This window comes from Nycticebus coucang, chromosome 13, assembly GCF_027406575.1.
Source record: "Nycticebus coucang isolate mNycCou1 chromosome 13, mNycCou1.pri, whole genome shotgun sequence".
In the NCBI taxonomy this organism is placed as follows: Eukaryota; Metazoa; Chordata; class Mammalia; order Primates; family Lorisidae; genus Nycticebus; species Nycticebus coucang.
The window spans coordinates 23,271,264-23,286,342 of NC_069792.1; the positions used below are offsets into that span (position 1 = coordinate 23,271,264).

The 15,079-nt window shown below is 42.1% G+C and overlaps 1 protein-coding gene across 1 annotated transcript in view; it reads left to right on the top strand.

Moving 5' to 3' along the window:
- KCNB2 (potassium voltage-gated channel subfamily B member 2) overlaps nt 1-14,211 on the top strand; it is a 434,590-nt gene extending 420,379 nt beyond the window's left edge. The window contains exon 3 of the mRNA XM_053558982.1: nt 11,815-14,211. Coding sequence (XP_053414957.1) covers nt 11,815-13,971 — 2,157 coding nt within the window. The 3' untranslated portion in view covers nt 13,972-14,211. The remainder of the gene's footprint in view (nt 1-11,814) is intronic.
- Nucleotides 14,212-15,079: the final 868 nt, after the last annotated feature.

Sequence of the window (15,079 nt, forward strand, 5' to 3'; positions counted from 1 at the left end):
CTGGGTTTTTCCCCTCAGGTTTTCATGAATTATCTTTTCAAAAAACTAGAAAACTTGGGGCAGCGCCTGTGGCTCAAAGGAGTAGGGCGCCAGCCCCATATACCAGAGATGGCAGGTTCAAACCCAGCCCTGGCCAAAAACTGCAAAAAAAAAAAAAAAAAAAAACTATAAGGAGAAAAGTGAGAAGAGGCTTCTTTTCACTTTCTTATTTTGTTATAGTTATCACTTATGTAAGATATTGGATTCATATGCACATGGTAGTTTAGCAAATTATGTTTGCAAATGTATATTTATCAAATGGAATATACAGTGTTCTTAAATTTACACTTTTGTGAAAATTGTTATTACTGTTCTGTGGAGCTTTACTTTTAACTACACAGAACAGCAATTTTATACACACACACACACATGCACATACACAGTCATGTGCCACATAACATTTTGATCGATGACATATCATGTATTATCTGGTGCCATAAAATTATTACCACCACATTTTTACTGTACCAGTTCCATGTTTATGTTTAGGTACATAGACGGTTACCCCGTGTTAGAATCACCTGCAGTATTCAGTCTAGTAACATATAATACAAGTTTGTCACCTAAGAGCAACAGGCGGTACCGTATAGCCTCGGAGTATAGTAGCCTATACTGTCTAGGTTCATATGAGTGCACTCTATGATTCTGTGATGTTCACACAATGACAAAATTGCCCACCAAAGTATTTCCCAGAACGTATCCCCTTTATTAAGCAACACGTGACTATATAGTACTGTAACAGTATATATGTTATATATGTAAATACACAATGTGTGTATGTGTGTGTGCCTGGATATACATACATGTAGGTGTGTGTGTCTGAATATACATCTGTGTATATGTAATTTTAGTGGATAATCTGCGTTAGCTCTTCTTAGTGGCTTAACCTGTTATTGCACAAACCTGAATCTTCTCAGATCTATCGCTTCCATTAGCTGGTTGAATTAACTGAAGACTCCAAATTACACTCAGCAAAAAAAAAATGCTATATGGAATGAATACAGCACTCTTCTTTAAGAAAGTTTATCCTTCTGTGAAGATGAAGTCCAAAACCAATATATCTTCAAAAGCAGGCTTTTGACAGGGGGTGGAGGAAGCAGGTAGCCTGCCCAACATCATGAAAAAAAGAAAGGATTAATGAAAAGTATAGCGCTCAAAACTAGGAAATGATTATGTTATTAAACTTGTAAAGTTGTTCTTTTATCTCTAAACAGGCTACTGGTATGAATATCTTTTGTTTATCTTATGAATATCCTTTGTTTAAAAAAAATCTGTAGCTGGTTAAAGGTCTTAGGCTGACTTTGGGCTACAAAGAAGCAATACAAAATGACAAAAGATCTGTCTGATTCTTCTTGGATAACTAAAAAAAATTTGGTTTCTTCAAGATCCATTCTCATTTTCCACAGTTCTGTGGAATTCTTCCTTCTTTTTTATTTTTTATGTGTGGGTTATTCATTTATTCAAACTGAATTTGCAAAGTGCCTGCTCTGTAGAAAATCAGTAGTCGTTAACTACTGTAATTCTAAAATTTTCTTTGAAAAACAAAACTGTCTTATGTGAAATTGTGAAATGATTATTCAGGAAGGTTATAAAGTTTTAGGGGTGTAACAAAACCTGATTAAAACTCTGGCTAACTTAAGTAAAAAAGGAGGGGAAGAGACAACTTACTGGAAGGTACTACAGGAAGGCAACGAGCTTATTGCCCACCCACCCCACACCCCACCAGAGCACTACCACTGATGTGACTCCATCCTTGCAACTCCTCATCTCCATGTTTCTCAGTCCAAACTCCTTGATTCCCAGCCATGAGGAAATCTGATTGGACCGTCTTGGAGCAGAGAAGGAACATGGATCAACATGCCAAGGAGACAGGGTTGCCAGATCAAATATAGGACACCTAGTTAAATGGGAATTTCAGATAAACAGCAAATACTTTTTTAATATAAATGTACCCCATACAAAAAATGTGATTCAAATATAACTGGGCAGCTTGTATTTGTATTTCCTTAATCTGGAAACTCTACAAAGAGGCAGCTTTCTGAATACAGGCAAGGCTGCAAGGAGACCTGGTGAGTCCAAGTGAACATGAACGCATCACTTGCACCCCACCTTTGCTGAGTTCACTTCAGCTCAGCTAAGTGGAAGAGGAGGCATCTTAGGAGGTTGACAGCTGTTTGAAAAGCACAACTTAGGGGCGGCGCCTGTGGCTCAGTCGGTAAGGCGCCGGCCCCGTATACCGAGGGTGGCGGGTTCAAACCCGGCCCGGCCAAACTGCAACCAAAAAATAGCCAGGCGTTGTGGCAGGCACCTGTAGTCCCAGCTGCTCAGGAGGCTGAGGCAAGAGAATCGCTTAAGCCCAGGAGTTGGAGGTTGCTGTGAGCTGTGTGATGCCACGGCACTCTACTGAGGGCCATAGAGTGAGACTCTGTCTCTACAAAAAAAAAAAAAGAAAAGCACAACTTAGGCTCAGTGCCTGTAGCTCAGCAGTTAGGGCACCAGCCACATACACCCCGGGCTGGCAGGTTCAAACCCAGCCCAGGCCTGCCAAACAATGACAGTCACAACAAAAAAAATAGCCAAGCACTGTGGCGGGCACCTGTAGTCCCAGCTACTTGGGAGGCTGAGGCAAGAGAATTGCTTAAGCCCAAGAGTTTGAGGTTGCTGTGAGCTGTGATGCCACGGCACTCTACCAAGGGCAACATAGTGAGACTCTGTCTCAAAAAGAAAGAAAGAAAGAAAATGAAAAGCACAAGTTAGGGAATTCTTGATTCAATTTCACCCAGTAATTGAGCACCTCCTGTCTTACAGCTCCCCTCTGCATGTCACGCACAAGGACACGCTCTCTTTATAGGATATTGAAAGAACCACCATCTAGGCTTTGGGGTCCCAGAGACAGCAGGAAGACTCGGATTTGTCTTTTCTTTCTTTCTTTTTTTTTTTTTTTTAGAGACAGAATCTCATTTTATCACCCTCAGTAGAGTGCTGTGGCATCACAGCTCACAGCAGCCTCCTGCTCCTGGGCTTAGGCGATTCTCTTGCCTCAGCCTCCCAAGTAGCTGAGACTACAGGCACCCGCCACAACACTTGGCTATTTTTTGTTGTAGTTTAGCTGGGGCCAGGTTCAAACCCACCACCCTCAAAATATATGGAGCCAGGGCCCTACTCACTGAGCCACAGGCACTGCCCAAGACTCGGATTTTTCTTATAGCTCAAGAGGGATTGATATATGATTAAAGAAGTTCTCAAATAAGTATAATAATTCACATTTTTAGCACTTTACAGTTTACAAAGTGCAAAAGAAATACACTTTGTTTTATTTGTCCTCAAAACCATGGTAAGCAAAACAAGTATTTCTTTTCCACATTTTCTATACAGGAATACCAAGTCCCAGAAAAGCTAAGTGTAGTGTCCAGAGTCACAGATCTAGAAAAGTGTCAGAATCAGGTCTTTTAACCCAGTCCCACATCACTACCACTCCACCCCACCGCCAGGCACTTGTGAGGCCCCCTCCATCTTTGTTTGTCTATAAAATGAGAAAGGGCATCTTTCTAATACTTCCTCCAGCTTGGGTGTTCTGATTTTTACAGTCTCCATATGCCAAGCTATAAAAATGAAAACCCGTTCAAGGGCTGCGCTCCCGCTCATTCTCCTCTTGCAGCCTTCCCCCCAACCCTGTCATTCACGCCCTAGAGAGGAGGCTCTAAACGTTTATGTTGCACTGTCCTGGGTGGGCAGCCCCACAGTCTGCAGAGGAGGGTGGCCACCGCCCCTGCCCTTGAAGAGTCAGGAGAGGCAGTGCGTTTGTGCCCTGCCAGGAATAGCCATCCTTCATTTTCATTCTTTGTCTCCTAAAGAATTTCATGAGAACAAATTCCCTAGGAAGGGATTGCCTCCTCACTGGAGTGGGTGTGATGCCGTCATGATCTCCACCTCACTGTGACTGCTTTCTTTGCAGAGTTACTATGAATAATAAAGTTCCCTTCACCAGCCATCACCTAATAGCTCGCTTTCTAAAATCTAATCTTTTAAAATACAGAAATATAGCATGGGTAGTGAAACAAAGCTTATTTCAGTAGATACCAAGAAAGTATCAAAACAGTAACTTTAGTCATAAGATAATCAAAAAATCTCCTCTCAGGGGGAGGAAAAGCAGAAAGAGGGACGGAGGGACGGGGGTGGGGCCTCGGTGTGTGTCACACTTTATGGGGGCAAGACATGATTGCAAGAGGGACTCTGCCTAACAATTGCAATCAGTGTAACCTGGCTTATTGTACCCTCAATGAATCCCCAACAATAAAAAAAAAAAAATCTCCTCTCAAAGAATGAGTTTTGCAGGTGAAAATACAAAACAGAAAGAATTGATCCGATGGTGTATGGAACCAGGCTGCCTCTCATGTCCCACCCCGCCCCAAATAAAAGCATCATGCAGACCCACAGCAGACACCAACATGTGGGTGAATGACCCCCCTGCCTTCAATAGCCCCACAAAGCGGGCTAGAGTTGAATTCCTGGACTTCTGTTATCCACAGGGCCACAATAATTTTTAAAACAGCTGAATCTTCCAATAGTGCTCATTCTTTGAACATGGCCCTGCGGCATTGGCACATACAGGATTTGTGCCTGCCTGTGCAAATCAGCTGAGAATACTTCATGGAATCTCATTTGCTCTGGGAGGGCCAGAGGAACATTGAAGAGAAGAGCTAGTAGCCAACTAAGGGCCTTCAGCCTCAGAGGAGAGAGCCCTGGGTGTGTTTCAAACACATGAGAAGCTGGAACTGAAAACAATCAGAGAAGTTTCTTCCTTTGGTGTGGAAATCAAAGGAGTTACTTTCTGGTTTGCTGTATCCAGTAGTATTCTGAGTTATAGCTAGAAATAGGAGACAGGTGGATAAAAATTATGATATTCTTACCAACTTCTCACCTCTTCCCTCAACAAGTGGTTTGGCCTTTGGTTTAACAGCCCAGAAATGCCAATTATGTTGTGTCCCTATCCGGAAAGGAGAAATTGTTCATGAATCTCCAAATGCTTGTCGTGGGCCTTTTCCACCTGTGAACTTAAACAAGTTAGTCCTTTCCTGAGAATTCTTATCATGATGTTTTCCATGTTGTTTTCCATGGCTTATCAGGTTTGAAAAAAATATACTCTGCCTCATCAGAAGGTGAAACAGGCCTGCTTTAAGTGATAGTTAAGAGCTTATCATTTGCTTTCTCTAGCACCTGTCAGCATATATTTATGAAAGGAAGAAATGAGAGCTTGGGGAGAGGAGAGGAAGTGGAAGGAACAGAAGTTTCCATGCATTTTTGTGGAGCATTGAATGCCAGAACATACAGCAGATCATCACACATGAGGCCCAGGCTAGAAAATTTTATTTTAAGGCACAAGGCAGATCAATTGAGTTCACCTGAAGCGACCTCAATCTAACTCTTTAACAAATATTGTCAGACTAAGGAAAAATAAAATATAGTTGTCTGGGTTTCTCCTGCAAACCACAGCTTAGGTGAAAAGAATGTGTTTCAAAGCTTTAAAAATATGAACATTAAATAGATCTGAAATTGTATTGAAATGGGAGATAGTTTGATTGAATTTTATTCTTTTCCTCCAGTGCTGGCAAAAGGCTTTTTCCAAATATATCTCCAAAATTTCTTACACTTATAACACTCCACATTGGGGGAGGATCTTTGAGATAGGGTCTCCCTCTGTCACCAGGCCAGAAGGCAGTGTGTTGCGATTATAGTTCACTGCAGCCTTGAACTCTTGGGCTCAAGCAATCCTCCCACCTCAGTCTCCACCACAGACACTTGCCACCACACCCAGCCAATTTTTTTTTTATTTTTGTAGAGAGAAAGTCTTACTATGTTGCTCAGACTGGTCTCAAGCTCCTGGCCTCAAGCAGTCCTCCTACCCTAGCCTTCCATTTCAGGCATGAAATGGAATTTCAGGCGTGAGCTACTGTGCTTGGCCCATACTCTATGGGATGCTTTCATAGGCATGATCCGGTTTCACCCTTCGCAATCCTCTAGGTCATTTCATTTCGCAGATAAGGGAACTAAAGCTCAAAGATGGAACACTTGTCCACACAGCCAGCAGAGTCCACACAACCACCCATGTGGTTTTTTGTTTTTGTATTTGGAGACAGAGTCTCACTCTGCCATCCAGGCTACTAATGCCTTGGCCTCACAGCTCACAGCAACCTTAAAGTCTTGGGCTCAAGCGATTCTCTTGCCTCAGCCTCCCAAGTAGCTGGGACTATAGGAGCCTGCCACAACACCTGGTTATTTTTAGAGATAGGTTCTCGCTTTTGCTCAGGCTGGTCTCAAGCTCCTGAGCTCAAGTGATCCACCTGCCTTGGCCTCCCAGAGTGCTAGGATTACAGTCATGAACCACCACACTCGGCCTGAGCCACATGTTTTAATTCCTTGTCCTGTGTTTCTTTCCACCACAAAGCATCCATTATCTTCAAAGGATAAAATCAACAAGCTGCTCAATTGAGCCCTGTCACCAGCTGCCTTACTTCCTCCCACAAACAAATCAACGCAATCAACTTTTGGTATCTACAAATGTAATTGCTGGGGGCCCTGTTCTGAGCTCCCTGTGATCCTATGAATGTGTTTAAATGAAGAATTAAAGTAATCATCCAAGTGATTCAAGAGGGTAAAAAAAGTTATATCCAGAAAGAATGTATACAAGGTCTGACAATTAAGTTGTGAACTTGTCCTAGAAAAAGTTCTACATACCTCATTGCTGAATATTACTAAGGTCACTCCTCTTAAGACACTGCACCAACACCAGCTCCTCATTCATCCTTCAAAGCAATTTTGGAACTCTTTTTCTGGAATGGCCATCAAAGTTTTATCCTTGATGTCCTAGATGTCATCAAAATGTCTTCCTTTCCATATTTCCTTTATCTTTGGGTAAAGAAAAACATCACCAGATCAGTATTTGTTTACTGGCTAAAAACTCCCTCACAGATAATGCCGAGTGAGCTGGTGCACTGTCATGATGCAAAAGCCATGAGTTATTTGCCACAATTTTCAGTTAGTGTTTTCTTAACTGTCTCTCCGCTGATCTTTGCTTGGTCTGCTATATTTCCTACCGTCAAGTAACCATTTCGATGTACAATTCAATGAATTTTTGCAATAAGTTTTGCTTATTACTACCACCCTGACTTCTCTTCATCAGTGACACTTTCTCTCCCCTCAGAAAAACATTTAATATACTAATAAACTGCCATTTTCCTCATGACATTATTCCCACAAACTTGGACTAACATGTCCCTCACTTCTACTCTTGCCAAGCTTAACAAGAAATTTACAAATGTTTGTTTATTACTTTAATTCTAGCGCTGATATTCTCATGACAGCGCCCCAAAACACACAACAATAATAATGAATGCCACTCAGCAAGACGCTGCCACACGTTGACATGGACACAACTGTGAAATACTGATATTGCAAGGTTAGGAAACCTTACCAAGCTTTTTGCACAGTGCTACCAACAGAAGCACATGGTAGCAAGTTCGCAAACTTAATTGTCAGACCTCATAGTCCCAGTAACTAAATGCTTAGGATGAATAATGAAATATTTTTTACACCCTTCTCTTTTGAATTTTTTATTTATTAAGCACCAACATTTTATTTTCAACATTTAATTTGGCCACTCAAGTAAAGTGACAAGATCAATTGTGCCCTTTTTTGTTTGTTTGGTTTGCAGACATGACTGGAATTAGTAAAATGTTTTAGTTCAAACCATGTTAGAGGTGAAAAGAATTTTGGAGATGACATAATCCAAATCTCCAACAGGGTGTGACCAACATCAGACAGATAATTGCTTGGAATCTTCACTTCCCTTGGAATGCACCAGCATGAGTCTGTTTGCTGCAGCTGAGAAAAACAGTTCACTCCTACCAACTCAGGAGCTCAGGAGGCCAGTTGTTGGAGGTGACAGGGATTAAATCCTATATCAGTGAAGTTCTAACTTTGTGTGTGGTTATGATAGGTGAAGCAAAACCTAAATACTATCAGAGTTTACTATTTTAAAGTAAATATTCGAGGCTGGGCATGATGGCTCATGCCTGTAATCCTTCCAGCGCTTTGAAAGGCTAAAGTGGATGGATCGCTTGAGTTCACAAGTTTGATTCCAGCCTGAGCAAGAGTGTGATCTTGTCTCTACTAAAAATGAAAAAAAAAAAAACAAAGCAAAAGTATCACTTGAGCCCAAGAGTTTGAGGTTGCTATGAACTATGATACCACAGTACTCTACCAAGGGCAACAAAGTAAGACTCTGTCTCCAAAAAAATAAATAAATATTTGTGTTTAGAAAGTGCATCTTGAAGCTTAGAGCAAAATATCACATTTATTATATTTATTGTTTAAAAAAACTTTCCAGCTCAGTGTGTAGGGCACCAGCCACATACACCCAGGCTGGCGGGTTCGAACCTGGCCCAGGCCAGCAATGACAACTGTAACAAAAAAATAGCCAGGCATTATGGTGGGCGCCTGTAGTCCCAGGTACTTAGGAGGCTGAGGTAAGAGAATCGCATAAGCCCAAGAGTTAGAGGTTGCTGTGAGCTGTGATGCGACAGCACTTTACTGAGGGCAACATAATGAGACTCTGTCTCAAAAAATAATAACAATAATAAAATAAGATTTAAAAAAATAAAAAAACTTTCCAGTAAGACAATAAAGTTGCATTTGGCTTAGTGCACCATATATCACCTTGATATATATTGAATAATTTGTCTAAAGTGCTATCTTTCTGGGAGAGTTCTAATCTTTAAAGATATTTAAAATAAGTCGTTCCTCTAAATTGAGAGCAAATGGGGTCTGACAGGTTGAATTTGAACATGAGGCAGAAAATAATACACTTCAATACCTTATGGTCTCTTTACCATGAATGTGGTATTTCTAAGAGATTGGATGATTGGTTTTCTTTAGTAACTCATTTTCTTGAAGAATGTGCTCCAAGTCATGTTGTATATATGCTAAATTGCTGGGTGTTAAAGGTAGCCATAGCTGTTAAATTGTGATCAACTAGGCAATAAACCCCATGGGTGCTATACAGTGTTTCACTGTTTCCCAACATTAGCTGCAGAAGTAAAATGGCCCACAATCCGGCTCTGATTATGGAGCACAGGAAACAATGGCCCACCTTACACCTTCCACTTTATTATTTGTCCAAAAGGTTAGAAGATAATAGCATGGATTCATTTGTGTTTCTACTTTTCTCCCTTCTCTTTGAAGTGATAAACATCAGGAAAATGCATTCAAAACGAACAGATGAACAGAAATGTGGAAAGTATAGACTGTATATTTTTCAGTACAATCATGAGGGCAGCAATCCCAATACTTGAAATGCCTAAAAGTATATTAGCAAAAAAATACACAACATGGCCAACCACAGTGGCTCACGTCTATAACCCCAGCACTTTGGGAGGCCAAGGTAGGAGGATCGCTTGAGACCAGGAGTTTGAGAACAGCCTGAACAACACAGCAAGACACTCTTTTCATAAAAAAAAAAAAAAAACCTAGCTGGGTGTGGTGTCCAGCCACTTGGATGCTAAGGCAGGAGGATCACTTGAACCCAGGAGTTCAAGCCTACAGTGAACTGTGATCATGCCACTCCACTTAGGCCTGAACAACTGAGTGCAACCTTGTCTCTAAAAAGTAAAAAAAATGATAGTAATAAAATAACCAATAGGACTTTGTTCCTCATGGTAAGAGCGTAAGAATGGATGGGATCTAACCATTGCTTCTTCAGGAATATTTTAGTGGCAGGGTATTGTAAATATTTCCCTGCCATCAGCCTCTGAGAATAGAGATTCAAGATGAGCATTCCCAATTTGCCTTTAATAAACCATCTAAATCTATCATCCATGGATTTATCTAAGTTTAACCCTCATAGGCTCTTAGAGAAAATGATAAGAACCTTTTTTCTATGATGATTTACCAATTCACATTTTTAAAGGAAATTCTGAAGTACACTAAAGTCAAAAGCACTTAGTTCTAAGAAAAAAATGCATAACACTAGTAATGAAATAGTGTTCTTTAAATTAAAGATCCGCAAATCTCTTCCTTGCTATCTGCAACACGTTCTAAAATGTTATACTATGGTTTCACTTTGAAGAAGAAACATGGGGGCAGTGCCTGTGGCTCAAAGGAGTAGGGTGCAGGCCCCATAAGCAGGAGGTGACGGGTTCAAATCCAGCCTCAGCCAAAAACTGCAAACAAACAAACAAAAAAAACATGAAGAAGAAACATGGAAGTTGGAATAAGAAAAAAAAACAAAGAAAGGCATTCAGGAGGCACAAGAGGAGAAAGGAAGTAAAATGAGGAAACTAGAGAAATCTAGAGAGATAAAGAGAAGAAAACAGGGAGAAAGAAATCAGAAGTCCTGCCATAAACTAATTATTTCTACAGTCTGATGTGTACTGAGCCGTGTGAGCCTCAAGATGTTTAACCATTCTCCTTTGAAATTGTGCTGGATGCTCAGTCTCTAAATGAAACCGTCACTGTCAGTGTATTTCTCAGAGCTACATAGGATACCTGAGACCTGTGGCACTTTCCAAGGTTATTGGCAAAGGTCAGCTGAAATCAAGCCAGACCTACCTAGTAAGAGAGGTTTCCTACTCCACCAAGAATTGTGTGTTCCAAATGCACTATCCTGACCAAGCAAAGAAGTGCTTCCTTGCATTACTCTAAAATCTTAATCTTCCTGCTTTGCCCTAAATATCCAGAACACTGAGGCTTGGTGAGGAAACCCCTGCTTGGGGTGTCTCTCTCTTGCGTGGTTTTACAGGTATCTCGCATACTCATCCTTAGCCTTGGTCCTTCCATAGTGAAGTCACTTTGGGTCACTTTCTTTATTTAGCAATGTCCATGTACCATATGACCTTTATAGCAGCTAGGAAGTAGCTATGATGCTTGCTTTGATTCAACAGATTTGTAAATTGAGACACGGAGATGTTAATTAACTTGCCCACGGTTACGTGGTACTCAATGAAGCCCAGATCAGAGCTCAGACTGTCTGACTCTAACACCCAATCACTGGGTTTTACTTCTTACATCTTTCCGAGTGCTTCCTCTCTGCTTCCACGTCCGACAGTGTGGTGCTAGAATTGCCACCATGGAGAGCACCATGGACGGTCCCCAAGCTCTTCTTTATGACGCCTTCCTGGACTGAATGAAGTTAGCTCATACTCTTCCTTTTAGGGAAGACCCCACCTCCCAGGACAAAGGCTATCCTGACTTGGTTCTGATGTCAGTGCCTACCACATAAATAGCATTTGCTCTCAGGATCAGCCTGTTTGCACTGAGTGCCATGTTCTCTCTTTAGGTACAGATCTTAGTTCGTGTTTTCAGTTTCATGAATTCTGCCTAGCTTTTCAGCATGTATAACAATTCACTTCAGAAATCACAAAACAAGTGCTTAAGAAAGAAAAATTACAGATAACTAAGAGCATAGATACAGTTACTCCAAAAAAGCTATTGCAGTCATATGGATCCCCCATCCCAAGGGCAGCTACCCACACAAATGTACCTGAGACCAGTGGGTGAGGAGGGGGAATGAATTTTTTTAATTAATTAGGTCCTGGAATTTAAGTGTACAGTAGGCTTCTAAGTAAGTATATTTCTATTATTTAAGGAATTTTAGGTTGTAACATTTCCCGATAACTTGGGACATTCCATATCATCTTTAAAGACTCGCTGACTCCTATGTCTTCCAACTGTTAAGAAGCTCAGAGGATTTGCTGACATGGACTTTCTTCTCTTTTGCAGATCTTAGCCATTGTGTCTATCCTGTTCATCGTACTTTCTACCATTGCTTTATCTCTCAACACTCTGCCGGAGCTGCAAGGGAAGGATGAACTTGGACAATTCAACGACAACCCCCAGCTGGCACACGTGGAGGCCGTGTGTATTGCCTGGTTTACCATGGAGTACCTTCTACGGTTCCTATCCTCACCACATAAATGGAAGTTCTTTAAAGGCCCGCTGAACATTATTGATTTGCTGGCCATCTTACCTTACTATGTCACCATTTTTCTCACAGAGTCCAACAAGAGCGTGCTGCAGTTCCAGAACGTGAGGCGTGTGGTCCAGATCTTCCGGATCATGCGTATCCTCAGAATCCTGAAACTTGCCAGACACTCGACAGGCCTGCAGTCACTGGGTTTCACCCTCCGACGGAGTTACAATGAATTGGGCTTGTTGATCTTGTTTTTGGCCATGGGGATAATGATATTTTCCAGCTTGGTGTTTTTTGCTGAGAAGGATGAAGAAGCTACCAAGTTCACCAGTATTCCAGCATCATTTTGGTGGGCCACCATCACCATGACCACAGTGGGCTATGGTGACATTTACCCTAAAACTCTACTAGGGAAAATTGTGGGAGGCCTGTGCTGTATCGCTGGGGTTCTAGTTATTGCCCTGCCCATCCCGATCATTGTGAACAATTTTTCTGAGTTTTATAAGGAGCAGAAACGCCAAGAGAAGGCAATTAAAAGGAGAGAGGCCCTGGAAAGGGCCAAAAGGAATGGAAGCATCGTTTCTATGAACTTGAAAGATGCCTTTGCTCGAAGTATGGAACTAATAGATGTGGCTGTTGAGAAGGCCGAAGAGTCTGCCAACACAAAGGACTCAGCCGACAACAATCACCTGTCTCCCAGCCGGTGGAAGTGGGCCAGGAAGGCTTTATCGGAAACAAGCTCCAACAAGTCTTACGAGAATAAGTACCAGGAGGTTAGCCAAAAAGACTCCCACGAGCAGCTGAACAACACGTCTTCCTCCAGCCCACAGCATCTGAGTGCCCAGAAACTGGAGATGCTATACAATGAAATCACCAAGACACAGCCTCACTCTCACCCAAACCCAGACTGCCAAGGAAAGCCCGAGAGACCATCTGCGTATGAAGAAGAAATAGAAATGGAAGAAGTAGTCTGCCCACAGGAGCAGCTGGCCGTGACGCAGACCGAGGTCATCGTGGACATGAAGAGCACCTCCAGCATCGACAGCTTCACCAGCTGTGCCACCGACTTCACAGAGACTGAGAGATCCCCGCTGCCACCACCCTCTGCATCTCACTTGCAGATGAAGTTCCCAAGTGACTTCCCAGGGACGGAAGAGCACCAAAGAGCCAGGGGCCCCCCCTTTCTAGCACTGTCCAGAGAGAAAGGGCCTGCTGCCAGGGAGGGCACACTGGACTATGCCCCAGTCGACGTAACTGTGAACCTCGATGCCAGGGGCTCCCAGTGTGGGCTACACCGTCCTTTACAGTCTGACAGTGCTGCCGACAGTCCTAAGAGCTCTCTAAAAGGCAGCAACCCACTAAAGTCCAGATCCCTCAAAGTGAACTTTAAGGAAAATAGAGGCAGTGCGCCCCAGACCCCGCCCAGCACAGCCAGGCCACTGCCAGTAACGACGGCTGACTTTTCACTCACCACCCCACAGCACATCAGTACCATCCTCTTAGAAGAGAACCCCCCTCAGGGAGACAGACCCTTGCTAGGTGCTGAGGTGTCAGCACACTGTCAGGGACCTTCCAAAGGGCTGTCCCCTAGGTTTCCCAAGCAGAAACTGTTTCCTTTCTCTTCAAGAGAGAGGAGGAGCTTCACTGAAATAGATACTGGCGAAGATGAAGACTTCTTAGAGCTGCGGGGGGCAGGGCCGGACAAGCAGGTGGACTCCAGCCCAAACTGCTTTGCAGATAATCCTAGTGATGGGAGAGACCCTTTAAGAGAAGAGGGCTGTGTGGGCTCTTCCTCCCCCCAGAACACAGGTCACAACTGTAGGCAAGACATTCACCATGCTGTGGGCGAGGTCCAAAAAGACAGTGGTCAAGAAGGGTGCAAGATGGAAAACCACTTGTTTGCCCCCGAAATCCATTCCAACCCGGGAGACACAGGTTACTGTCCCACACGTGAAACCAGCATGTGACTAGTTACAAAAGCAATAAAAAAAAAAAAACTTGTTTCTTAAAAATGTGGTTAATAATGCCTGTGAACTAAACAATGGGAAGCCCCCTCCCAAAAAAAGTGCATAAAATGTTATTTTTGCATGGCATGAACAGTTTAGTTTCAGTACTGTTTAAATAAAGAGTCCAGACTGCATTTTTGTAACAAACAAACAAAAATGACTGAAGAACGGTGAACAAATAAAGAGAGCGCTATTAGGAACTAGTATTCTGCAATGTCTGACATTTTTGATCCTTTCATTTCAAATTATAGGCAGATCTTCAAGTTTTAACTGTTATGTTACAATGAATTTTAGAATTTGCACATGAAAGGATGAAATGTCATTGCATGCATTCATAATCATGAGGAATAAGGTACTTTGAGCTTGCAAAATGCATAACTTTGTAAATAATGGGGCCTGGATGGAGTGTCACGAACACATGGAAACAAGTTTCTGAGACACAGGTATTTCCTTCACAGCTACTGGCTGGAGGAGGTGTACAGACTTCCTGTTGCAAAATTGCAACCTCTTCTTAAACCATCTTGCATATCTTGCTTTCAGTTATAAAGCTCTTCTAAGTACATTTGTCTAAAGCAGGCGTCCTCAAACTTTTTAAACAGGGGGCCAGTTCACTGTCCCTCAGACCGTTGGAGGGCCGGACTATAGTTTAAAACAAAAAACTATCAACAAATTCCTATGCACACTGCACATATCTTATTTTGAAGTAAAAAACAAAACGGGAACAAATACAATTCACACCGCTTCATGTGGCCCGCGGGCCGCAGTTTGAGGACGTCTGGTCTAAAGGAATACAGTATTTTTATTTACTTGTGGTATAATTCATAGGGTGCATCTTTCTTTTTTGCTTCTGCTTAGTTGTAGCAATTGTGGTTCCCTTTATAAATCATAGAAATAGGGAAGATTTAATGACCAGATATCAAAACATTTGGTTTTTAAGACTGACATTTTGCCAACAAATTACAATGTATATCATGCCATAGCCTATGAAAGAAATGCGTTCTTTTTAAAAATATTAAATTATTTAAGAGATTGTATCATGCAATTAAACTTTTTTTTAAATGGCACTCCA